We start from the raw sequence: 24,711 nt of genomic DNA, 5'->3' as shown, positions 1-24,711 counted from the left end.
TGTGCTGTGATGGTAGGTGTGCCCCGCATGGGGTAAGGAAGAGGAAAGTGGTTAAGTGCTACTGTGCATGCCTAGGCTGTGCCTAGGAACTAACATAAGAACTTTGCTCTTCAGTACCTCTATCTTCCCACCAACATGGCTGGGATACCATGCAGAACCTCTACATGGGAACCAAATATTTTGTTAATTTCCTGTTAGTTCAGGCTTTCTTGGGGCTTCCTAAAAGCTGGTGATCTCAGCCCTGGCTGGGCAGCTGTTGCAGGACTGACACCCTCTTCTACAGCCTTGCGGTGCTTAGTATAGCCTCTGCTTGCTTCTTGTGATGTAGTCTTTATCCAACTTTCTGGGTTTTTTTTTTTTTTTCTTTTTTCCAAGTCCTTTGCAATCCCTACTTGGTAGGTTTGCACTCTTGACAGGTAGGCAGAGCTTGCTTTGAGCCACAGTTGTTTAGCACAAGTCCTTGGACCTGGGCAGCCACACTGCCCCATCAGCAAGATCATACATGTATGATTCGGCCACAATCATGTACTGCCTGGAGAGCAGAGGCCCTTTATTAGGTGGGAGAGTTGAATGAAGACAGTGGGGCAGGGGGGTTCTGTGATAGCCACTGTAGGAACTGGCAAGGCCTGGAGTCCACCTGGCACAGTGGGAGACACTGGACCTGCAGGTAGAACACAGCATCTGGGCTGGCTTGGAACTGCTACAGCCAGGACAGCTAGGGGCTCCAGCATTACTGGAGCCAAGTGGGGAAAGCAGCTCTCAGAAGCCAAGTTCTCTGCCAACCTGGGGTAGACACCCTTTTGACACTGAGGGTTAAAGTGACCAGACTGAGAAGTGAGGTATGGTGCTGTCCCTTCAGTGGGCTTCACAGCACTGCCATAAAACCCAAGGATGCCACAGGGTGAGGACCTGGCATTCTGCTGTGGGTGTGGACAGAGTAGGGGCAGCCAAGGGTAGGGCAGTGGAGACATATGGTGGTTGGGCACTGGGAAGCTGCCTGGGAAGTGTTCTTGGAAGGCTGTCCCCGAGCTTCTGGAGGACACACGTGCACTCTCCAAGAAGAGGCTGGAGAGCACCCCTGCTGCTGTGGCCTTAGGTACTGCGTCTGCTACCTAGGTTGGTCAGCCTGGGGGTTAAAGAGGACTGCAGTGAGGTGCTGCTTTGCTGGGTCCTCTGTCCTCCCCTCCTGCGGTGACAGGAAAGCAGTCTGGCTTTAAGATATAGCAAATAGAGATGGCCAGCCAGGCCAGTGCAAGTGTAAACTGTGGGATCAGTTGTCACTTGGTCAGCTATCTGTCAGGCAGCAGGCCACACTGTCGTCTGTGGCTCACAGAGGGGAAGCTGGCTTGAAAACAGAAACATTAACCCTTTGACAGAATAGTGGTGTTCCTTCCTGCCTCAGCCTCCACCACAGGTTGCAGACGGAGCATGTCACAGAAGTCTTCAGTTCTATCCCAGGTGGGTAACTCTGGGTGGCTGCTCTCTTTCATCATCAGATGCCCCTGTTTGGTGGTAAGATATGGGTGTGAGCACTGATGGTTGCAGGTTTTCATTAGACCTTAGCAGGTGTGGGTGCATGTAATCTGCATTTGTAAGGCAGAGGCAGGAAGACCCTGAGCTCAAGGTCGTCCAATGGGTCCACACAGCAGGGTCTGGGGCAGCCACAGCTACACAGTGAGACCATGTTTCAAAATAGAATCCTGGGCTGGAGAGATGGCTCAGTGGTTAAAAGCACCCTCTGTTCTTCCAGAGGTCCTGAGTTCAATTCCCAGCAACCACATGGTGGCTCACAGATGGTATCTGTAATGGGATCTGGTGCCCTCTTCTGGTGTGTCTGAAGTCAGCTACAGTGTACTCACATACATAAAATAAATAAATAAATCTTTAAAAAAAAAAGGAAAAGAAAAAGAAACCCCCCCACCCACCAGAACCCACACTTTAAATTCCCCAAAGCATAAGGGACCCAGGTATATTCTTGTTTTTCCCTCTATCATATGGTAAGAAACTTTCACAGAGCAGCATGTATCCTCTCAGCTCGCTCTTACACCATGGGTGGGGAGAAACATCAGGTAGGAGTTACTTCTGTCTCTGAGGTCCCTGAGTCGTAGGCTGGGACCCATGCGAGGCAAGCGTCCCCAACCCAGAGCCACCAATCTTTTTGTTTTGTTTGAGACATGGTCTCATTCTGCCTCAGCTTCCTGAGCACAGATTACACACGAGCCACCACACCCAGCCACCACACCCAGCCACAGCCATCTCTGATAAACTCTCTCCCTTGGGGCTGCTGCTGGTACTGCATGAAGGTGTGGCTCATTGGCAAGCACAGCAAGCTGACCTCTGGCACTAAGTGACCCCTGCCCCTGAGTGACCTTTCAGTGTTGTTGGTCAGTCCGGCACTCCTCGGGTCAAGGGAAGAGCCCCTCACAGATCCTGCGTGTGTCTTCGGGGGCCGTCACTGTGTAGCCCACAGTTCTGGGGTCTGTGAAGATCTCATGGTCATTGCCACCCTGCAGAGAAACAACAGAAGCAGTGGGCTAGGCCTTGTCTTGCTCTATGGCTACTGCAACCCTGACGCTCCCATCTTAGAGAGGTTTCTGCACTTAATCTTCCCTTGGTTTCCAAGGCTGACATTTTAGCAGCAATGAGCAAGTTGTCTAACCTTCTTGTGAACTGCAATCGAGCTCAGAAAAGGTAATTATGCTCACGATCGTCATCAGGCTGCCTTTGTGAAGATCTGTCTAAGGCTCGTTTTTTCTTGTGAAAAGACAGTAAATGACAGTATCTCACAGCTATCAATTTGTCTTTGTGCCCACACTTCTTCTGCAAGTCACAGGAGCGTTGGTGGGTAGGCAGCCTAGAGTGGGGCTGCTTATGCCCTGTGACAATGAACATGGCTGCTCAGTCTGCCCACTGCCACTGGCCACATAGGACAACTGAGCACTTGAAGTGTGGCCAGTAAGAGAGGGAAGTGAATTGAGTTATTCAATTGTGTGGTATGTGTGTTTATGCATGCATAGGCGGAGGTTGACTGCGTGTCTTTCTCAGTTGTCTCCATCTTCTTGAGACAGGTCTTTCACTGAGCCAGCTAGATTACCTGGCTAGAGAGTCCTAGATCTACTCGTCTCTGCCTCTCCAGTGACCATAAACCATCTCCCCGGCTCTGAGCTTATTCTACCATCATCATGAGCACCAGCATCAGCATCTTGAGGAAGTTAGGCTTCATAACCAGGCTAGTCTCAAATTTAAGAGCTCTGCTTTAGCCTCCCTAGGGCTGGGATTACAGACACAGGCCACTGTCATGACACTGCAATGGCCCAGTAACAGTATCCGAGCAGACAGGAAGAAAGAAGGCAGGGTGGGGACTACAAAGTAGGCAGCAGTCTGAGTGAGTCCAGCAGCAGGTAGAGAGATCTGCACAGGAGTCTCAGAGGAAGTCTCAAGTGGGATGGGCGTCTGTAAGCACAGGACCTCTGTAGAAAGCACACAGCAGGCACTTGGAAGCATCCACTGCAAAACACACAGGGACTGACTTCATATCCCGCCTCGGCCCTTACCATCTGAGCGTCAGTCAGCAAACCAATCCCTCTTACTCCTTTCAAAACTGGAAAGAGTAAGAGTTACTGCCCTAAACTTGCCCTAAACCTTGGATTCTATGAACAGCAAAATGTCCTGGTTGAATCAGCGCAGGCAGTGACTGCCCACTGTGAGGCTGTGCCCGGAGCACCCCTCTCCTGAGAACCACATGCAGAGCGAGAGCTGCAGCTGGCTGCACATTCTTTCACTTTTGCAGACCTCCTCCCCCCCATGTGATCAACCCTGCCTCTTTAGAGCAGGGGAATGGCTTTAAACTGACATAGCTCAGCTATAAACCAGAATACAAAAGAGAACAAGCTGTGTGTGTGCATGTGTGAGAGAGTGAAAGAGAGAGAGAGAAGAGGAGAGACAGAGAAAGAGAGATGAGAAAGAGGAAAGAGAGGAGAGAGACAGAGAGGAAAGAGATGAGAAAGAGAGAAGAGAGACAGGGAGGAGGAATACGAGACAGAATCCCATTACTTAGCTCAGGTTGACTTCCAACATGCAATTCTCCAGTCTCTGCCTCCCAAGTGTTAGGATTATAGGAATATACCACCACACCTGGATTCACTTAATAAAAACATGATTCAAAGCAGTGGTAATGCAAGAGGTAAACCGAGTAGCAAACCCTCGAGTCCTATCAGCTTCATTGCATTTTCATCTGCGAAGTTCCAGCAAGGCGTCTAGATGGCATTCCCATACCACATGGGGCTGGGTCGTGATTGCAGAGAAGCCTGTTGTGTGAACATTCTGGGAGAATGGTTGTGCTGTTATTCTACCCTCAGAACAAGGCTGCTTTGCTTCAGAGCTGGCTGGCTTGGAGCACTGTCACAGCTCCTTGGACTAGGTCTATTATCTGGTCAGAGAGCTACATTGTTGTGAAAAACTGGACACGTTTAAGCAGACGCAGACATCTGATCCCAGCTATTCTGATAACCAGTTCCCCAAAGAAACAAACTCAATGCTGTCCTACCTGATAAGACCCGCACCACCTGGGCAACGTGACAGACAGACACACACACTAGCAGAATCTTTACTGCAGCCTACCTAACAGACGCTGCTACTGCCCTCCTCTCTGCTGAATTTATTCATGGCTCACGGAGCTCACTCATGTAAAGACTTCCGAGGACCAGATCGCTAGTCTTTTGGATCTATACTCAGCAGTGTGATTCCTGGATCATAAGAGGTTCTATTTTTGGATTTTTGAAGACCACTCTATATAGTTGTCCATATTGACTGTACCATCTACTGTTCTGAGGTAAAGAGTCACTAATTTCTACCTTCTTCTGTGTGTGTCTATTAAAAATGGCCAGTCTAATAGTAGAATTGGCTCTCACTGTGACCTGGATATACATTCTTATGACCTGTGATTCAGATGTCAACCCTATGTGCTCAGGAGTCCACTGTGTGTCTTCAGACATGTTAAATCAGGTTCTTTGTTTCTATTATTTTATATGTACGGGTGTTTTGCCTGCGTGTGTGTCTGTGCATCACTGTGCCCTGATGCCTACAGAGGACAGAACAGGGCTTCTGATTCCCACGGGACGGGTATTACAGACAGTTGTGAACCACCATATAGGTGCTGGGAACCAAACCCAGATCCGCTGGCAGAGCAGCCGGTGCTCTTCCCTGCTGAGCATCTCCCCAGCCCTTAAATGGAGTTCTTACTTTGCTGCTGAGTTGCAGGAGTCTGGTACATTTTGGATCGACAGATATATGGTTGGTTGAGTATTTGTTCCCTCACATTTCATAGGCTCTTTTGGTTTTTGTTTTGATTTTTAAAGACAGGGTCTATCTGTATAGCCCTAGCTGACCTGAAACTCACCGTGTGGACCAGGCCGGCCTTAAACAGATATCTGCCTGTCTCTGGCTCCCAAGTGCTGGGCCTGAGAGTGTGCACTGCCACCCAACCACAGGCCGCCTTCTCCTGCTGTGCTCTTCTTGCTGAGCAGCAGCAGTGGTTTTGCCCGGTCCAGGCCTGCTTGTTTATTTGGCTTCCGCTGCCCACGACAATGTCCAGAGGCTGCCGCCTATGTTTTCTAAGGGGGGCTGCCATGTCAGCTCAGATAGACAACCAAACACAATGAGCCACAGGCTCACATTCACAGAGGCATTACTTATGGTGACTGAGAGAACAAAAGTCACAAGTCTGCCAAAGGATGGATTAAGTAAACTGCGTACCCATACAGTGCAGGATTATCTAGCCTTAAGAAAGGAGATTCTTATTGTTGATAAATCTGGAGGATGTCACACTAAGTAAGATAATCCACTGTTACCAGGACCCTGCTGCAAGCAGACCTTGGACAGTGTTGATCCCGACAGGGTGAGCAGCTGTCAAAGGGACCAGAGCCGCAGTTGCAGCATTTATGATGGATGCCCTACAGGGTTCACAACGGCTACCATGCCTGAACCAGGATCCTACAAAAAGGTGACATGGGCAGTGCAAGGTGAGAAGCTGACACACAACCGGGACCCAAGGCCAAGCACAGCGCTAAGTAGCTGGTTCTAAAGCACCTCTCAGGCCTTGGGTCGTGGCCGTAGGCAGCTGTGCAGGGAGAGCCTCAGAGGCTGCAGAGTGGCTCTGGGGAAACGACGGCGCTCAGACCTCGTCTATGCTGAACTGGGCTTTCTGCAAGCTCTCACTGTGGTCTCCAGCACTCTGGGTGACACTAGGCAGATGCTCACTTCAAGTTATCCCGACTAACAGTGCGCATCAGACTCAGATAATGCCCCACCTTCCCATGTTTGTTACCCTAGCGTGCAATTTACTATGAACACAGGAGGGAGGGTAGAGCAGAATCATAAAGCAGCAGTAGTGAAGATACTTAATTCAAAGGACACACTGATGACCATCTACAGTCCTTGCTCCCACTGGGCAGGACCTCAAAGCTCTGAGGGGAGGGAGGCCATCAGGTAGGATGCAAGATGGCAAAACAGCACAGGAGACCTTCCTATTTACCGGCATAGTCTTGTCTCCAAAGAAATAAATGGTCTTATAGCCAGCATGTTCCAGGTGTCTCAGGCAATACCGCTTATCCCATCCTTCAGGAAAGACGTCAATGCTGATTTGGCCACCTGCAGGATGGGGAGGATACAAGGCTCAGCAGGGCTGGGGGTGCAGCTTGCCTGGGGCTCCTGAGCACCAGCCCCAGCACAGCCTGGGAGAGGAGGGAGAGAGACTAACACCTTTGGAGAAGGACGCAGCTTGTCTCTTTCATATCCTTGCTCACCACTCCCTGTCACTTCATGGACAGGTCCTCTGCTGCTTTCCCCGTGTCATCTCACCTGGGTCTAAGAGCAGCCACCTCTCTTAATGCTTTCCCAAAGAAGAGGCTTACTTAAGACTTTGCAATGGCTTCCCTTCCCCCAGCAGACCTAAGTCAGGCATGGTAGTTCATACCTAACACCACAGCATTCACAAAGCTGAGACAGGAGGATTATGATGAATTCAAGGTCAGTCTGGACTTCATGTGAATTCCAGGCTAGTTTGAGTTACACAGTGAAAACCTTTTGAAAAAAACAAACAAAAAAGCAAACCTAACTAAACCAAACCACTATTGGTGGAAAATAGCAAAAGCAGGCTGTATGAGCCCAGCCTGTACACAACAGGTCTGTCACATGCAAGATAGCTTATAGGCAGTTACCCCCTAATTTCCCCCCCCTTTCCTCTCCTCTTTCCTTTCTTTTTTGCTTTGCTTTCCTTTCCTTCCCTCATTCATTCATTCATTCATTCACTCACCTGCATGGGTGTTTTACCTGCATTTATGTCTGTGTACCAATGCATATCTAGTGCCAAGGAAACCCTGGAACTAGAGATACAGATGGTTGTGGGCTGTCACGTTAACCTTGGGAATTGAACATAGGTCTTATGAAAGAGCAGCAGTGCGCTTAACTGTTAACAAGCTCTTTAGCTGCTATGTAGGTACTTTCCACAGCAAAAACAAAACAAAAACAAAACCAAAAACAACCAACCAAACAAAAACCCTAAAAAATTTTCAAAGCTATCAGAAAAACATTTTCTCACAGTTCAGGAATAATTGAAAATCTCCCTGGTTGTGTATGACATGTGGTTCCTTTGCAAGGACAGTTTCCTACAGCTTGCACTCTTGTGTTAAAGCTGGCAAAGCCAGAGGACTTAAAAACAAGGCTGGTGGTGTTACTAGGAGAAAGGACAGTGTTTGAAGCTTTTAACCAGTAAGGATACATGAGATGGCTCAGTGAGTGAAGGTGACTGCTGCCAAGTCTGATGACCTGACCTCAGTCCCCTGGGACCCACATGGTGGGAGGAGAGAACTGACTTCTACATGTGCTGTGGTCTGTGTGTTCCCCAAAACAAGCCAAACAGAATCATCAAACTTAACAGGCATCGCTTATCAAGTGCTAAGTCAGGGGCCAGGTTTCAGACACAACTCTGATCAGAGTCAGCGCCGGCTCAAGGCTGGTCAACATAGGCTCTGTGAGCCTAAACAACTGTCTGCTCCTTTCTGAGCCTGATTCTTGCTCTTTCAAAGCAACCCACTAACTTCTGTGGTTCCTTGATGGTAACACAATGCAGGATTTCAAGACACCTTAGTCTCCATCTGAGAGGCTCTGTGCACCTCTCCTCTGGAGTTCAGTCAGGCTTCTCTTCCACCTATAAGTGTGAAGGCTTTACTGGCCACACTCCAAGACACAGGAGAGAAAAGCAGAGGGCTGCAGATGTAGAACTAGACCCAAAAACACAGAACCCATTTCCAGTTTAGGGATGTCCTGCTGAGGCTACTTGCCTACAGTCTACAAGCTGCTGTGTAACTGTGGCACAAGTGGAGAAAGTAAAACAATCTACATCAAGATTAACAAATTGGGGCTGGAGAGCTGGCTCACGGGTTAAAAGCACTGGCTACTCTGTAGAGGGTCAGGGCTCAGGCTATCACTCACACAGTGGTTCTAGGGTGTCCCACATCCTCTGCTGGCCCCCTTGGGCATGCACATGGTCCTCACACATACATGCAGGCAAACACTCATAAAATAAATAAAGCTTTAAAAGAGAGAGATTAACAAATGAAAGAAGCCAGTTGCAGAGGAAGACTGGAAGCTCTTCCTTATCCTGGCATTAACAAACAAACAAACAAACCACCCTGTGAACAAAGCACACCTAATACAAAAAGAGGGAGGGGCTATAAAAGAGCATGCCGTGCCTGGCTGGAAGCTCACCACCCACTTCCACTCTGGGGTACCTTTTCCTTTCTTAGTAACATGTCTATTTCTACTCCACATCTAACTCTGAAAGCACGGTTTTCCCACCTCTCCTCCTGGTGGCTACTGGGATCTTCACCTAACCTGTATTGTTTTTCTCTTAAACTAATAAAATCGTTCGTGATTCCCTCTGAGTCTTTTCTAACGTCTTTTATTAGTGGGACTGTGAGTTCCCATACGGGAACCTCCGTTTCCCCAGTAGCAACCATGGCACGTTCCATCCCCTGAGCACCCAGCAGCCCTCACATGCTCCGGAGCACAGGGGCCACAGCCTGCCTGGGGTGCGCCATACCTATGGAGAACGTGAGGCCTTTCCCTGCAAACTCCTTCCGCAGGTCTGCTACGAACTTTTGTCGTATATGTTCTTTCTGAGAGACACAAACAGACAGACAGACAGCAATCATCCACTGTATCGCAGTACAGAAGCATTTTAAAAGACTGGCCACAGGCTATACGGTTTCTCCAAGCTGGCCATTTCCCCCACAAACATCTGAGAACTTACTTTATCGAGTTCGTAGAATTCAATTCGTTCTTCTTGGCTGCAGCTTCTTCCAATTGGGGACACATTCAACATGCCATTTCGGAATTCAATGAAAGTTCCCCTGGGGAGGAGAATGGGACAAGGGGTGCCCCCAAATATAAAACACCTTATTTATTTGGGCAACAGCACATTCTAGACAGCATGAGTAAGTGACATCATGGAAGCTTTGAGCCACACAGTACTACAGACTTAAATCGTGGATCATCTAAATTGAGCTGAACAGAGACTTGGCGTGGATGAGAAATGGAATCCTCGTTCAGATCTTTAAAATGCGTGTATACACGTATGCACATAAACATGTGTGAATGCACGCTGGAAGCAGCGTCCATCGTGGGCGTGTTCAAGGCTTGCTCTCCACCTGATTTTGAAGACAGCCCCTCAGTGAGTCTGGAGCTTACCAATCAGCTTCAAGGCCTGGTCAGCAGCCCAGAGCCGCACCTGTCCTCTGCCTCCTCAGCACCAGCTACCAGCAGGCACCACCAGATCCAGCTTTTGTGAGGGTGGTAGGAATCAAAATCAGGTTCTCAGTCTTGAACAGAAAATGTTTTATTGATTGCACTAATCTCCCAGCTGTGGTAGAACAGAAACGGCCCCCACAGACTCGTGTTTGAACGCTTAGTCACCAGGGAGTAGCATTATTGGAGATGTGGCCTTGTTGGAGGAAATGTCAGAGGTGGTGGGCTTGGAGGTTGCTGATGCTCAAGCCAGGCCCACTATAACCATCTCTTCCTGTGGATCCAGATGTAGAACTCTCTCTCAGCTACTTCTCCAGCACCATGGTGACAATGGAACAAACCTCTGAACTATCAGGCAGCCCCAATCAATGTTGTCATTTATAAGAGTTGCTATGGCCATGGTGTCTCTTCATAGCAATAGAAATCCAAACTAAGACACCAGCCCTATTTCTTTTTTTTTTTTGAGCAACATGTAGAGATGTAGTAAAGAACTCCCAAGAGTGGGGAGGATCGTAGGGAGGAATATCCCACACCCCACTTTTTAGACAGTGTCTTATGTAACCTAGGCTGCCCTTGAACTTGCCATGTAGCTAGTGATGGATGATCTGGAGCCCCTGGTCCTCCTTCTTCTACCTCCCAAGTGCTGGGGTTACACCTTGAGGCACCATGTCTCACTAGTCATAACATTTAACATCGACTATTTGCTAAGATGATGGTATGTGTGTGTGTGTGTGTGTGTGTGTGTGTGTGTGTGTGTGTATACACACACACACACAGACACATACATACTAGGGAACCTGGGTGTGTTACTAATCACTGCACGTGCCTCACCGTTTCTGCCACACCTGCTGTAGGAGCATCTAATGGTAACAAGGGCTGGAAAGGAGCCCAGCTCAAAGGCACTTGCTCTTTAGAGAATCAAATCTGCTCCTGGGGCATCTGGTTTGCTAGTGAGCTCTTGAACAGACTGATGTCATGAAGAGAGGACACTGACAGGCTCTGAGATATGCTCCATGCAGTCTCACTAATGGCTCAGGAAACCTGATGTATTCAGAGGCAGACTGCTCATTCAGGCCTGTCATGATCACAGGAAATGGAGCTGACCAACATGTTTCAGTTATTCCAGGGAAGATGGCTAGATACTTCTTAAAAAATTATGTCTTTAGTTTTAGATCTAAAATAATAATAATAATAATAATAATAATAATAATAATAATAATAATAAATACATATATATTGTGAAGAACGGGTAGGATAAGCATGTATGTAGGTCAGAGGACAGTTTGTTTTGGGGTGTCCTGCTCTGCCAGTCTCTGCTTTAGTCCCTTGAGACAAGGTCTTCGGATGACCCTGGCTTTATGGAGGGCCTGTGAGCCCCAGTGGTCCTGACTCCGTCCTCCACAGTGCTTAGAGTGCAGTGTACATGGGACCAAGGCTAACTTTCTATGCGAGGCCTGGGGATGTGCACTGAGCTTTCCACGCTTGCACAGCCAGCCTTTCCTCTTCCTCACCCGCCAGCCCTGTAGCGTGGACTTCAAGCACCACAAGCAAACACACTTGCTTCTGTATTCATCCAGCTTTACACTTTCAAACTGCAAGCTTCCGATGCTTTTAAAAAATTATGTGTGTATGTGTCTTTTACAAATGTGTATGTAGCCGGGCAGTGGTGGCGCACGCCTTTAATCCCAACACTTGGGAGGCAGAGGCAGACGAATTTCTGAGTTCGAGGCCAGCCTGGTCTACAGAGTGAACTCCAGGACAGCCAGGGCTACACAGAGAAACCCTGTCTCAAAACAAACAAACAAACAAACAAACAACCCCAAAAAACCAAAACCAATGTATGTGTGTGTATGTAAGTTGTGCATGTAACGTATGTAATGCATATGTGCGTGTGCACAGCTAGCATTCGACAGCTTTCACTACCACTCTCCACCTATGAGTCCACTGCTCAGTATTCTAGAAGAGCCTCTCTGTGAAGGGTGAACTCACCTTTTCTTAGGGAGTTTAATGTTTGCAATGTAGCTCAGACAGTAGTTGATCAGGTCTTGGATCACATCCTCCCCCAGATGCCCTTGAATATTCTAGGCAAACAAAGCATGAGTTATTTGATACAACAGGAAGTACTTTCAAACGGCTCATGGCACATGCAGCTATCCTGCTAACACTGCAGAAGGCACCGGCTGACCTAGCAGGGACAATGACACACCCGGATGTCCTTTCCCCTCGTTCTCTTTTCTGCTGGTGAGAAACATTAGGTAAAACACTGTGCCTCCGTCAGAGGCCGTCTCAGCTTCAGCACTCAGGAACCTGGACCTCTTTCACAGCTCCTCGGAACCTGGGCCTCTTTCACAGCTCCTCGGAAGGGCCAGAGAGCTCAGTGCGGCGGCTCTTAGTGCTAAGTACAGCTTCTCTTTCACAGCCCCTGCCTGGGTGAGTGGCCTGCTCTAGCTTTGGCTATTGTAATAGGCACGCTGGACTCCAGCAGCTTTAAAAGGCCATTATAAAGATGCAGTCACTATCTGGAACAAGCCACAGCTGCACAGGCAAAATTCAAATTTAACAAAGAACACACTGTGAAGATTCCCTCCCTCCTGCCCAGAGGCAATCCATCCTTATCTCACACAGTGTGCTCTTCTCTGGTCTGTTTACTTTATTCTTTATAAACGGGACTCTCATTAAGCTGCCCAGGTTGGTCTTGAACTCACTTTCTAGCCCAGGTACCTAAGATGCCTGGCTGTCCCAGGAGGGCTGGCTTACTTATGGCGCAGTAGCAGTCATCCAGAATGGGCTGCATTTGTAAAAACTTACCTGCTTACACAATAGCTTCCCATCTTTGTACGCTACCAAGCCATTCTCTGGAAACACATAATCGTATTTCTCAACCACTACAACCAAAACAAGATAAAGCTGAGGGTGCGTTGAATAGAAACCTGCCTTTCTCTTCCTTCCTCAACACCCACCACCAAGGACCTGGCTAAGCACCTAAGACCTTGGCAGCCCTTCTCGTCCAGAGGCTGGGGACTGCCACAGCAGCTTTGGCTGTAAGCCTGAGGGATGACAAATGAGCTGCGGGTGGACCCTGCCTCCAGCCTGTAAGGTAAGATGCTGGCCCATGCCTGCTTCCAACTGCCATGAATTAGCACCAGGAACAAAGTGGAAAGGACACAACCACACTCTGCTCTCAGGCTTGCCAGAGCAGAACTGCTAGGCTCCATTTGTTTTTTGTTTTTGTTTTTTAAATATTTATTATTTTTGGCTAGGCCATGGTGGGGCGTGCCTTTAATCCCAGCACTCAAGAGGCAAAAGCAGTTGAATCTCTGAGTTCGAGGTCAGCCTGGGGTACACAGAGAAACAAACAAAACCCAAATACATCCACATATTATTTTGTGAACACATGTACACATCATGGTGTTCATGGAGGCGGGGTCAGTTCTCTCCTGTGCGGGTTCTGAGTACTGAACTTGTGCTGTTAATTGCTTTTACCCACTGAGCAATCTCCCAGACCCCAAAATATTTTTTTTATAAAAAAATAAAAATTTAAATACTGTTTTAAAAGATGATTCTTACACTCATTTCGACTGGAAGACTAGCATATAACCCACAAAAGATCTGCCTGCTACTGCTTCCCCAGTGCTGGACTAAAGGCACGTGCTCCGGTGCCTGCTTGTTTGTTTTTGAGACAGGCCCTCATGAAGCCCATGCTGGCCTGGATCTCATTACACAGTCTAGCGCGTCCTCAGGCCCACAGCAAGTCCCCAGAGTGCTAAGGTTACAGGCGTGTCCACTAGCCCTGATGGATGATGCCAGGTGAGCTCTCAACTGGCTTCCAGGTGAATGTTAACTCTTGTTATCCTCCCTGAAGCACAGTTCTGCTACAGTGACAGAAAACCTCTCAGAGCATGTTCTTAACTACAGCACTGGAGCCAGGGATGGCAAACACCTCTGTGACAGGATTTCTTGGGCTGAATATGCCTCTTAATGTTGCTGTGAGTGTTTCTAAAGTGAGTACCTCCGAGGAAGATGAAGTGGCATGTGTCCTGCAGATGCAGAGACGACTTCCAGTGATCTGACCCACAGACTTGCACTTTCAGATAAGACATGCTGAGTCCCAACCATGGCAATGTGATCCCCAGGACACACCTGGCAATGTCTGGAGACAGCCTGGGCTGTTACACTGGCTGAGTATGTGTGTGTGTGCACTCTACTGGCACCTAGTGGAGAGGCAAGAGATGGCCTGAAGCCTGCTACAGTGAACTATCCTGTCTAATATGTCCTTAGTACTAACCTGACTCTGGGACAACAGTGAGGTTTCTGTCTGTTTTAACCTCATGTCAGTTTTTAAAGGAAAAAAAAAATGTATTCTATGTGTATGAGTGGTTTATCTGCATGTATGTGTGTGCACCTTATGGGACTGGAATTACAGATAGTTGTGAGCTGCCATGTGGGTCCTCCATAGGAGCAGCAAGTGCTGTTAACTGCTAAGCCATCTCTCCAGCCTTGGCTTTTTAGCTTTCTGAAGACAGGGTTTCACTCTGTATTCCCGTCTGATCTCAAAACTCCAGACTCCCTTGTCTCAGCTGCCCAGGTGCCTGGTTCACAGACATTCCACACTACAACAGGTAGTGAAGAACTCTGTTTGTCAATCTCTCTGCTCACTGCTTCTCACAGACTAGCTACCCCAGAGACCCTGGGAAAACAGAGATAAATAACAGTCTGCAACATAGACTTAAGTTTAGTCTTTAAGACAGTGCTCTCTCTACCAGCAGGTCAGGCACCAGAATTTTGGGAGGGGACACTTGCGAAAACATGATATCCAGGTCCTAGAGACCCACTGTTTCACCATCTCCAAGAAAGAGGCCAGAAGACTCTCCAGCTAATGCCTGTCACTCCAGCACCCGGGAAGTGGAGACAGGAGATGAGTTTGAGCCCAGCCTGGGCTACAGAATTACACCCTATCTCAAAGGTTCTCTAGCTTGCCAGTCCTGTGTGTGAAGACTGGTGCTAGGGGAATCTAGTGCCTCTCATGACTAGGGAACCCTGGAATACACCGGGTCAGAGCAACAGGGACAATGTACTGAGACCAGAGGTATCTCCTTATCTGAGTGTGTGTGTGGGGGGGGTGACAGCCAGGAGGTGGGGCCTGGGCTGAAGTGACAGAGAAGTGACAAGGTTCCGCAAGCACAGACACAGGCATGCACACACGGCAGGGAGAGTCTATCTGTACACCTGAGGGAAGGGTCTGTCAGAGATCACAGAACTTACTTTTATATGACTAAAGCAAAGGCCAAATAAGGGCAAAGAAAATGTTTTCCCAGAGAAGGCAGAAAGTGTGCTCCATGGGTGATGGTGGCAGGTCTCAGTATCCTCAGCATTAGTCGTGGGCCGGAGTACAGTCAGCACTTACCATCATTTCCCAGTTGCTCTTGCAGTTTCTCAAAATCTGACCCACCTACCACTCCAATTTTGGTCTTCTGCCTCAATTTTTGTAGAAAGCCATCCATTTCTTCTGTAATTTTCTACATATCAGGAAGGAAAACAGGAAGATTTTGAGTCACATAATCAAATGAAAACTGCAAACTAATCCAGCCTACCCTGAATCAGCAAGCTAATTTGCCTCACACAAGCCCAGCGGTATTACTAGGCCTGTAGAAAAATTTAAATATTTAGTTATTATTTGGGGCTATTAACCTTTTTTGTTTTTTTTTCCCCTTTCCCCACTTTCTTGTGTGTTCGTTTTCTTTTGAGTTTGGGTTGTGTTATACTGCCTGGGCTAACCTTGAACTCCTGGCTAAAGAACACCCCCATCTTGGGGGTAGCAGTACCACGCTCCTTTGTTCCAGGTACCTGTCAGTCTGTTATCCCTCTGTCCCCACAGGAGCAGATAATGTATGGTTATGGAGCTATTCTGTCCTGGGTTATGACTTGCTTTTTTTATTCTGTGTTGTGGTGACCTTTTTATACATAGATTTAGCTTATTCTTTTTTGTTGGTTTTCTTTGAATATATGTCTGTATACCACATGCATGCAGTTGCCTGAGGGCAGAAGTGGGCACCAGATCATCTGGAACCAGAGTTACATATGGTTGTAGCTACTTTGTGGATGCTGGGTCCTCTGGAAGAGCAGCCAGTGCTTTTAACCACAGCACCATCTCTCCAGCCCCATAATCGTTTGTTTTTTAAAGGTGTCACAAGCCTGCAATACCAGTGTTTGGGAAATGGGAGCAGGAAGATCAGGAATTCAAGGCTACTTGGATTTCCTAAAAATGTCTTTTAACAGACAAACAAACAACTAGGGGTCTGTGCTGGCTAGATTTATGTCAACTAGGCACAAACCACAGCCAGTCATCTGAGAGGAAGAAATCTCAACTGAGAAAATGCATGCATAAGATCGGGCTGTGGGCCAGCCTGTAGAGCATTTTCTTAATTAGTGATTGACGGGAGAGGGCCCAGTTCTTTGTGGGTGGGGCCGTCCCTGGGTTGGTGGTTGTAGGTTCTATAAGAAAGCAGGCAAAGCGTGGAGCACGCTAGTAAGCAGCAACCGTCTAGGGCTTCTGTATCAGTTCCTGCCTCCACATTCCTACCCTCACTGCTTTTGATAAGGAACAGAGATATGGAACTGTTAGCAAAATAAACCCTTTTCTCCCCAAGTTACCTTTTGGTTAGGTGTTTCACTGCTGCAGGAGGTAAGCCTACAGCAGGGCCTTAGGATGCATCTTTTATACTTTTTGTTGATTTGGTTTTATGGGTGCTGAGGAGTCAGTGCAGCCTTCTGCATTCTAGGCAAACACCCCACCACTGAGATGCAGCCCCAGCCACATTTCCCCAACTTCTTGTTTGTTTGTTTGTTTGTTTTTGAGACAAGGTTTCTCTGTGTAACAGCTCTGATTGTCCTAAAACTCACTTTATAGACCAGGTTTGCTTTGAACTCATAGAGATCCACCTGCCTCTGCCTCCCAAGTGCTGGGATTAAATGTATGCAACACCATACTTGGCTTTCCTCTCAACTTTTGACAGAGAAATACTGACTTACTAAAAAAGAACTAGAACTTTGCTAGTTGTCTCTTTGGGCCACTGAATTAATCCCCAAGTGGTTTGCTACATCAGAATGGTTGATAGGGAAGACTACAAAATTAAAGAAATGGAATTCTAACCACAGCAAAGCAGTCCCACCTTCAGCAGAAGGGCAACTCAAGCTTTGCACGCTGATGAGCCACATGGCACTGTGGTCAGCCAACGTGACACATCCTGCTGTATCCTCTCAATTCACAGGACAATTTCCTTAGCTCTGTGCCCACCTGAGCTCTTTCTGTAGCTTTTTTCTCAGCTTAAATATCGCCAAAGTGAAGAGGTTGTGAAAATACCTTTGATGCTCATGCTTACCAGCTGATTTCAAAAGTGAAACAGACAACCAATCCTGAGAATTATAAAACAATATAATAAGCAGGTTAACACCTGAAAAATGGAATTGAGGTGAAAGAAAAAGAATTATGGAAGGTATTTCAGAGGTGGCAACAGCTGTGGATTCCAGGAGGCATCAAACAGACCTGTGTGCCATTAGACCAATAACTAAGTATTACTGGAGCAGAACACTGACGCTCTATGTCGGTGTTCCTGTGGCTTCTGTCCCACAGAGAGTTAAATAGCTGTGACAGAGACTATGTGGCCTGCAAACCTCAACATACTGACTCTCTGGGCCTGGGGGCTAGCTTAGCAGGAGTGCTTTCCTAGCTTGTTCAAGCTGTTGGGCTCGATCTCCACAACCAACAAATAAATGTGTGTGTGTGTGTGCGTGTGTGTGTGTGCGCGCGCGCTTCTGCCTTGTACAGAAGAGTATGCCAACTCTGCACTATGGTAATAGAATACTAGTGAGATGTGACTCTGAGCATTGAAGGGCGGTACCCTTGACCTTCATGCTGAGAGGAAAGGGGTGAAGTAGCTCAGTGACCCTGGTTTAAAGTCACTCAACAAGAGCAAACACACAGTGACAGGGACTGGGCTTCTCTGTTCATTATTTTTGTCAATGATCTCTGTGAGATTTTCCAGGATGCCACAGTTGGAAAATGATTCATGAAGCTGTTAGGGCCTGAATCCATTTGTCTTCTTTTGTTCTGAATCTTATCTCAAGTTACGGGGTAGGGAAGAAAGCACCCAGGAAGACAGACTTCTATACAAACAGGGAAATGTGCAAACCTCTGGGTCCGTGCTAATCACGTGGAGCCTACAGAGGCCATATCCTGTTACAACAACCACAATAAAAGATAACCTGTTCTTCCTCTTCCAGATTGCACTGTGATTAGTGATGTTTGATAACGCACACAGATGAGACAGGGAAGGCGGATGATACATAGATCTGTTGCTAGAATATTTTAATTGCAGAACCCAACATACAGGAAACTTCTCTTCTAAATTACTTTTCTCTTATTGTTACAATTGCTTGTGATCACTGCCCGCATGGTGTTCTAAGGGTTGAAAGCACATCTGGATCACCTGGCTCCTTCTCTATCTTATACTTCATGTCCATCTACTGCCATTTAGCTAGGGACACGGAAGCACTTTCCCAGTAGCTTATCTAGTACCTGGAGTGGTCTCCACCCTTGCACAGGAAAAGGAAATGACAAACAAGACCGTCAACAGTGCCCTGGAGCTTAGGTCCTTGAAGCACAGCTGCCGTAAGAAACGGAGGTGCCACGTCTTAATAGTTTTACTTCAGTTTCCTTATGGTAGAATGGTAGCAGCTGGACAGTAAATGCCTTTATTCTCAGCACTCAGAAGGCAGAGGCAGAGGCAGGGGGATCTCCATGAGTTCGAGGCCAGCATGGTCTACAGAGATAATTCAAGGACAGGCAAAGCTACACCAAGAATCCCTGCCTTGAAAAAACAAAAAACCAGCAGGGCAGTGGTGGCACACGCCTTTAATCCCAGCACTCGGGAGGCAGAGACAGGCGGATTTCTGAGTTCGAGGCCAGCCTGGTCTACAGAGTGAGTTCCAGGACAGCCAGGACTATACAGAGAAACCCTGTCTCGAAAAAAACAAAACACAAAGATCTATTCCACAGCCTGGTAAAGTACTTGGTCAAAAGCTATGACTCAGGAGCTCACAGGCACTATGGGGAAACCTACTAGTGTTCTTTTTGTTAAATGGAAATCTTGTCAAATTGCCTTCTAAATATTTATGTTTATATCCATAGATTAATGCCACTCTCAAGCCTGGTAAGAAAAGTTTCTCTTTGTAGTGGCAGTGGTCAATGCAGACGCATACCTGGACAAAGTGCTAAGAATAAGTGCCCTTTATCAACCCTGTCCAGGCTCAGGGGACAGAAAGAATGTAAGAGCCAGAGGACGGGGAGGAGCGTGGCGAATGAAATGCTGTCTTCTGGACATTATATGGCTGTTGCCTGCATGAATTCAGCAACTGTGGTTCCCTGCACAAGATCAAGTCAGTTAACATTCCAGCATGGGTGATATGTTGCCCATCACTTGGGGTGTGTTAGTGTGTAGCACTAACTGGACTTAGTGAGGTATTAAAATAAGAATTTTAAAAAGGACATGAAAATGGAAGAGGGATGTGTGAGTAGGTGTTCCCCAGAGGGAGCACAGGAAGGTTGGGGGTGAATATGATCAGATACACTGTACACATGTAATTGCAAAGGAATAAAAAAATTAAAAAGATAAGACTCACATATCTAAGGTTACACACACTTAACATGGGCTTCTGGAACAGTCCACGAAATCTAAAAGGAGTGGGGCAGAGACACCCAAGCTATTTAAGCCCAGTGTCAAGTTTGAGTGATTTCTGCTCAACCACGAATTTGTGTATAGGAGGCAGAAAGAATGTCATCACCACAACGAAACCACACAAACTTATCTTTGGCCCTAACAGCAAAATCTGTTAGCGGAACAAAGTCCCATTGGATCCTTGATCCTTTCAGCAAACAGCCTATTACTACCTGGGTCCCCATTGCTGCAGGGGCTCACTTTTGAGGCCTGATCTGGCGAGGAACTGTCATGAATTTCAGTGATCCTCACCAAAACATCCCAAGCAACAGGCAATGCCCCAGTTAAAGTGGCTTCAAGGGCTCCGAGAAAGATTTGCTGAAGGTCAGACGACTGAGAACCTGCCTTTGGTATATTAGAAGAGACAGCCAAAGGTGACAGGGCTGGGGAGGCGAAACAGCAGGTCAGAGGGCCGAGGCTGGAGTTCAAGCCAGGTCACCAGCCCCGAGGGCCCGAGAAGAAACTCAGGCCCGAACTTTCAGACTCTGAACACGTTTCCTACTCGGAAGGTTTTTTGGGGGCCCCCTCCCTGCGCACCCCACTCAGGACCCCGCTCAGGACTCGCGTCTCCTGGTTCCCGGACAGTCGTTACCGCGGTCTAGGGCAGCAAGGGCTCTGCTCCACCACCGCGAGCCTCCCGGGCGCCGCCTACCTGCCGCGGGGCAGTCAGGGTCCCATCCATGTCGAAGAGACAGAGAGTGGCCATTTCTCCAGTCAGAAACCTCGACCGCACCAGGAACTCTACCCGGAACTCTACCCGGAACTTCCGGGTCCGCTCCGAGCCCTGGAGTTCCAAGGCACCATGGGAAGATTCCCTAATGGTTCACAGAACACCGGTGGCGGTTACAAAATTTGAACTACAGTTCCCAAGCCATAGTAATTTTTTTTTTTTTTTTTGAATTAGCGCATGCGGGTTTTTAACCGCCCGCGCATGCGCCCTTCAACTTTCCGGTGACAAGTACAGCGTGCGTCCTGTAGCAGGCGGCGGGCTCATGGTAGGAATGTCAGGAGGGAACGCGCTCCCCGTCCCCGGTCGGGTCTAGGACTGGCAGGCAGGACGCCTGGGCTGACCATTCGGGAAACCGGCCAGTGGAAGGCCAGAGTCTATTAGCTTGGGCTGTTTTCCTGCTTTGTCCCGGGCCCTTGGGTCACGTGGACGGTCTGCGTCGCTGCCACTTCGTACGTACACACCCGGTTCAGAGCTTAAGAGCCGTGTCTCCCTCAGCGTATTCTGAGGTTTTCTTTGGAAGGGTGAAGAAGGATGCACAGCTAGTGTCCTCTTGACTCCAAAGCCCAGAATCTGCTCACTCCAGAGAACCACAGGCAGTGTGTTGAGGGCCTCCGTGCCTCACGTCTCTGCTTCCTTCCCAGACAGGTTAATGATACAAAGAGGTTCTCTGGCCGCGCAAGGCACTCGGAGAACTGCAGAGGTCCTGTGATAAGTACCCCACGGCTTTGTTGTGTGGGGTTCTGACACCGATTGATTTACCCCTTAAGGAAGGGCGGTCCTTCAAGTCCGCTGTTGCCCGGTCTCTAGTGAATAGCTGAAACGACAGGTTTTCTATGTTCATTTAGACCTGCCTAGGAGGAAGGGCCCGTCCGAGCTCCAGACTGCCCGTGTTTCCCTGTACTTGGGGCTGTGAGGTGGGGTGGGGGAGGGCTTAGGTTCTTAAAAATGTTTTTGTTGTTTTGTTTTAATCTTGTGTGTTTAGTTTGTGTGCATATGCTTGTGCTTTGGCATACGGGGCTCCAGGACGTACTGCGTGAGTAATTTCTCTTCCTTCACCGTGTTGGCCTGAGGGATCAAATTCAAGTTACCCGGTTTGGTACCAAGCACCTGTACTAGATGGGCTATCTCACTAACTGCGACTAGGGTTTTGTTTGTTTAGTTGTAAAAATGGGAGAAGGTACCTATTTAGAATAGAATTCCACCAAAAAAAAAAAAAAATTAAGTGTCTGGCTTTATCACTTTCCTCTGGAAGTCATGGTGACTTTCCAGGAGCGGTTGAAGCCCTTCTGGGAGATGCTTTGTCTTGTTCATTGTGTGATTAGCATGGGTGACTTCTGAAATGAACCTCTCTCTTCCAGGCTTTCCTCCTTCGAGTCGTGCCAAGGTTGCAGGGGCCCACTGCATGGAGGAGGCCTCTACAGGGACTATGGTGCTGCTCTGGGCAGGGGGATTCCAAAAGGTGGGTGGGGAGCAGGTCTCCCCACTCACGGGAGAAGTCACCAGGCACCGAGACCGAAACATTCCATACAATCTACCGGTTCCGAGCCATCCGAGCAATTGGGTTCCTCTCGCGGCTGAAGTTGGCCCAGACAGCTGTGACTGTGGTGGCCCTGCCCCCGGGCTTCTATTGCTACTCACAAGGCCTCATGACCCTCAGTTCACTGTGCCTTCTGGGTGGGGTCGCCAGCTTTGCCCTGGCCATGCTCTGTTGGATGAGCCACTTCTTCCGGAGACTGGTGGGCATCCTGTATGTGAACGAGTCGGGCACCCTGCTCCGAGTGGCCCACCTGACCTTCTGGGGCTGGCGGCAGGACACGTACTGTGCCGTGTCAGACATGATACCCCTGTCAGAATCCCAGGAACGGGTTCAGGATGTGTTTGTACGCATCCAGCAGTACAGTGGCAAGCAGACCTTCTACCTCACCTTACGCTATGGCCGAATCCTGGACAGGGAACGGTTCGCACAAGTGTTCGGAACTCTGGCCACACTGAAGAACAGCAAGTAGGCCTCTCATAGCCCTCGTTACACTTGGATTTTAGACAGAAGGCCTAGGACATGGATGAGACAAAGCTAATACCAGGGACTGGGCTGGTGCTCACTTTGTAGAATGCTTGTTTAGTGTGCAGGATGTGAAGCCCTGGGTTCAGACCCTAGCACTGCATAGAACAAGGCATGGCTATGCCTGCCTGTACTCAGAACTGGTGACACAGGCAGGTGGAGAAAAAGTTCAAGGTTGTTTTGGCCCAAAAAGGAAGCTTTAGGAAAAAGCCCTTAGTGGAACATAGGACATCCCATCATATAGTGGCGAGAAGTTTCTGTGAAGAGGCAGTTGTTGGAGGAGTGCTATGCCAAGGTCACTAAGGCAGACCGCTGCTGTAAAGCTGGGAGGCAGGAGGGTTGGCAGAGGAGCACAGGATGTGGGGTCTGGGGACTTGGGTTCTGCTGAGCCTTAGCTCCTTGACAAGTTTCTGAACCTTGAATTGCATTGTGAGATGGAAAACCCTTCTCATGGGAACGGGTATGGCTAGGACTTTGTGACAGAGCTCTTGCCTAGCATGTATAAGGTCCTAAGTTCCATCCCCAGCACCACAGAACAGGCAAAACCAGTGAATACTGAGTGCTGTATAAGGTACACAGCCCAGAGCTTACAACATAGAGCAAGGCTTCTAGGGTGCCAATGGGGCCCAGCACTTACTCATGCTCACCAGCTGGACGGCCATGGCTAAAGCCCAGAGTGAACTTATTTTTTCCCATCAGCAAGTCACTGTACACCAACAGAGGTAGGGACAGCACCCCTGAGACTACATTGATCCCTAGGAGGTCCGGGGGTGCTCACACTTGAGAGCTTTGTAGTGTCATCGCAGCAGAGGGACTGTGTCCAAGCAAAAATTCATCATCTAAAGGACAGTGCATATGCTTTTCATAATAACAGCAAACACTTGCTTATTAGGTAATTGTACCTGCATTAAAAGGAAAGCAGTCGTGATTTTTGTAATTTGTCTACCAGAATGCTTTGCTTTGTAGCTTTTTAGTAATTTCTTTCCTTTAAGAATTTTTCTTTTAATTATTTGTGTGTTTATCACTGTGCATATAAGGAGATTGGAGGACAACTTTTCCAAGTTGCGTTCCTTTTAGCATTTGGGTCTTGTGGGTTAAATTCAGGTTGTCAGGCTTGACAGCAAGCCCCTGCACGCACTGAGCCATCCTGCTGGTCCTCTCTAAAGTAAGCAGAGCATGAACACAGGTAACAGTAGACTAGACGTGCCAAAGTGTGTGTGTGTGGAGGGGTCCCACCACAGGCCTACACAAAGAGCTACAGGCAACATGGGAACTCTGAGAGCAGGAGTCTTCCTCAGGGGAGGGCACACCCAGTGTGAAGTGGGCGACCCTGAAAACTGGCACATGCAAGCACAGAGTGAGCCGGCCGTGTTTAGAAGCATATGCACGGACACAACAATATTAAGGAGAAACAGGCCACGAACTTGAAAGGGCAAGGGAAGGTTTGGAGGGAGGAAAGGGAAGGGGGAAGGAAGTACATGTAATTCTATTGTAATCTCAAAAAACCCTTAAAATGTGCATATCAGATTATAACCATTTTCAATGTCCTGGACATGTAGCATATCCTTGCGTTTCGTAGCTGTCGATCGCCGCTGGCTAGTTCCAGCACTTCACTCTCCCAGATAGGATGTAGGCACTTAGGCCATAGCTGTCCCTGCCTTCGTCCTCTCCACCTCTGCCTGTTTGTAGGCATCAGTTAATCTGTCTGAATTTGTTATTCTGACATCCATGAAGGGAATCATGATATGTTTCCTCCTGTGCTTCCCAGTGCTAACTTGGTGGTGTTCAGAGATTAATACACTTGAGTCAATGAAAGTGTTTGTGGGTTAGTTCTTTGTGACTTGACTCTGGGGTGCACTTGAATGTGAATGTATATGTATGCTTACCAACTCAGCAGGTCAGTGGACATGATGGGCTATCTCCTCCACTCCTCGATATGTGAATAACACTGAAGTAAACAGTAAACAAGTGCTTGTTTTTGTCCCTGCTGAGGATAGAGAAGGACATAAAGAAACTAAGCTTCTTAAGAGCCTGTAGGTCCTAGTATCCTCCGAAGCCATGCTTCAGTGACCTAACTTCAGTAGGTCCCACCTAGGATTCTTTTTAGCTTTGTTTTTTTCCTAAGGTACTTAAAAAATGCATGTATTTTTATGTATATGGGTTTTTTTTTTCTACTTGTAGAGTCTGCACATCAGAAGAGGGCATCAGTTCATATTATAGACAGTTGTGAGCCATCATGAATGCTGGGAATTAAACTCAGGACCTGGGGAAGAGCAGCCCACTCTTAGCTGCTGAGCCATCTTTCCAGCCTAGTAGTTTTTATTTTTTTGAACTGTATCTCCTTA

The 24,711-nt window shown here is 48.0% G+C and overlaps 2 protein-coding genes across 5 annotated transcripts; one reads left to right on the top strand and one right to left on the bottom strand.

The window, feature by feature from the left end:
* Window positions 1-449: 449 nt before the first annotated feature.
* Window positions 450-20,445, bottom strand: Pmm2 (phosphomannomutase 2). Of its 3 annotated transcripts, none has more exons than NM_016881.3 (9): window positions 20,230-20,351; window positions 15,209-15,320; window positions 12,613-12,689; window positions 11,794-11,885; window positions 9,311-9,410; window positions 9,101-9,176; window positions 6,533-6,648; window positions 2,370-2,507; window positions 450-1,502 (listed from the first exon to the last, which is right to left on the bottom strand). In NM_016881.3, the coding sequence occupies exons 1-8, from the start codon at window positions 20,281-20,283 to the stop codon at window positions 2,406-2,408; spliced, it is 729 nt and encodes a 242-aa protein (NP_058577.1). In that variant the 5' UTR covers window positions 20,284-20,351; the 3' UTR covers window positions 450-1,502; window positions 2,370-2,405. The 3 variants fall into 3 exon arrangements, with proteins under 3 accessions (NP_058577.1, NP_001349414.1, XP_006522423.1); NM_001362485.1 differs by having other exon boundaries at window positions 12,613-12,659; XM_006522360.4 differs by lacking the exon at window positions 12,613-12,689 and having other exon boundaries at window positions 511-1,502; window positions 20,230-20,445.
* On the top strand, window positions 20,347-24,327 carry Tmem186 (transmembrane protein 186). 2 transcript variants are annotated; one of them, NM_025708.5, is made up of 2 exons: window positions 20,347-20,572; window positions 21,666-24,327. In NM_025708.5, exons 1-2 carry the CDS (start codon window positions 20,570-20,572, stop codon window positions 22,311-22,313), a joined length of 651 nt encoding a protein of 216 aa, NP_079984.2. In that variant the 5' UTR covers window positions 20,347-20,569; the 3' UTR covers window positions 22,314-24,327. The 2 variants fall into 2 exon arrangements, with proteins under 2 accessions (NP_079984.2, NP_001349415.1); NM_001362486.1 differs by having other exon boundaries at window positions 20,561-20,756.
* The last annotated feature ends 384 nt before the right edge of the window (window positions 24,328-24,711 follow it).

Source organism: Mus musculus, chromosome 16 (genome assembly GCF_000001635.26).
Source record: "Mus musculus strain C57BL/6J chromosome 16, GRCm38.p6 C57BL/6J".
Taxonomy (NCBI): Eukaryota; Metazoa; Chordata; class Mammalia; order Rodentia; family Muridae; genus Mus; species Mus musculus.
This window is presented reverse-complemented; position numbering and strand designations above follow the sequence as displayed.

Excerpts from the sequence above, each read along its gene's own strand:
- Pmm2 (NM_016881.3), bottom strand. The coding sequence starts at position 20,283 with ATGGCCACTCTCTGTCTCTTCGACATGGATGGGACCCTGACTGCCCCG. Across the intron at positions 11,886-12,612 it reads GGAAGCTATTGTGTAAGCAG|AATATTCAAGGGCATCTGGG; the intron begins GTAAGTTTTTAC and ends TTGTTTGCCTAG. Across the intron at positions 9,411-11,793 it reads ATTAAACTCCCTAAGAAAAG|GGGAACTTTCATTGAATTCC; the intron begins GTGAGTTCACCC and ends TCTCCTCCCCAG.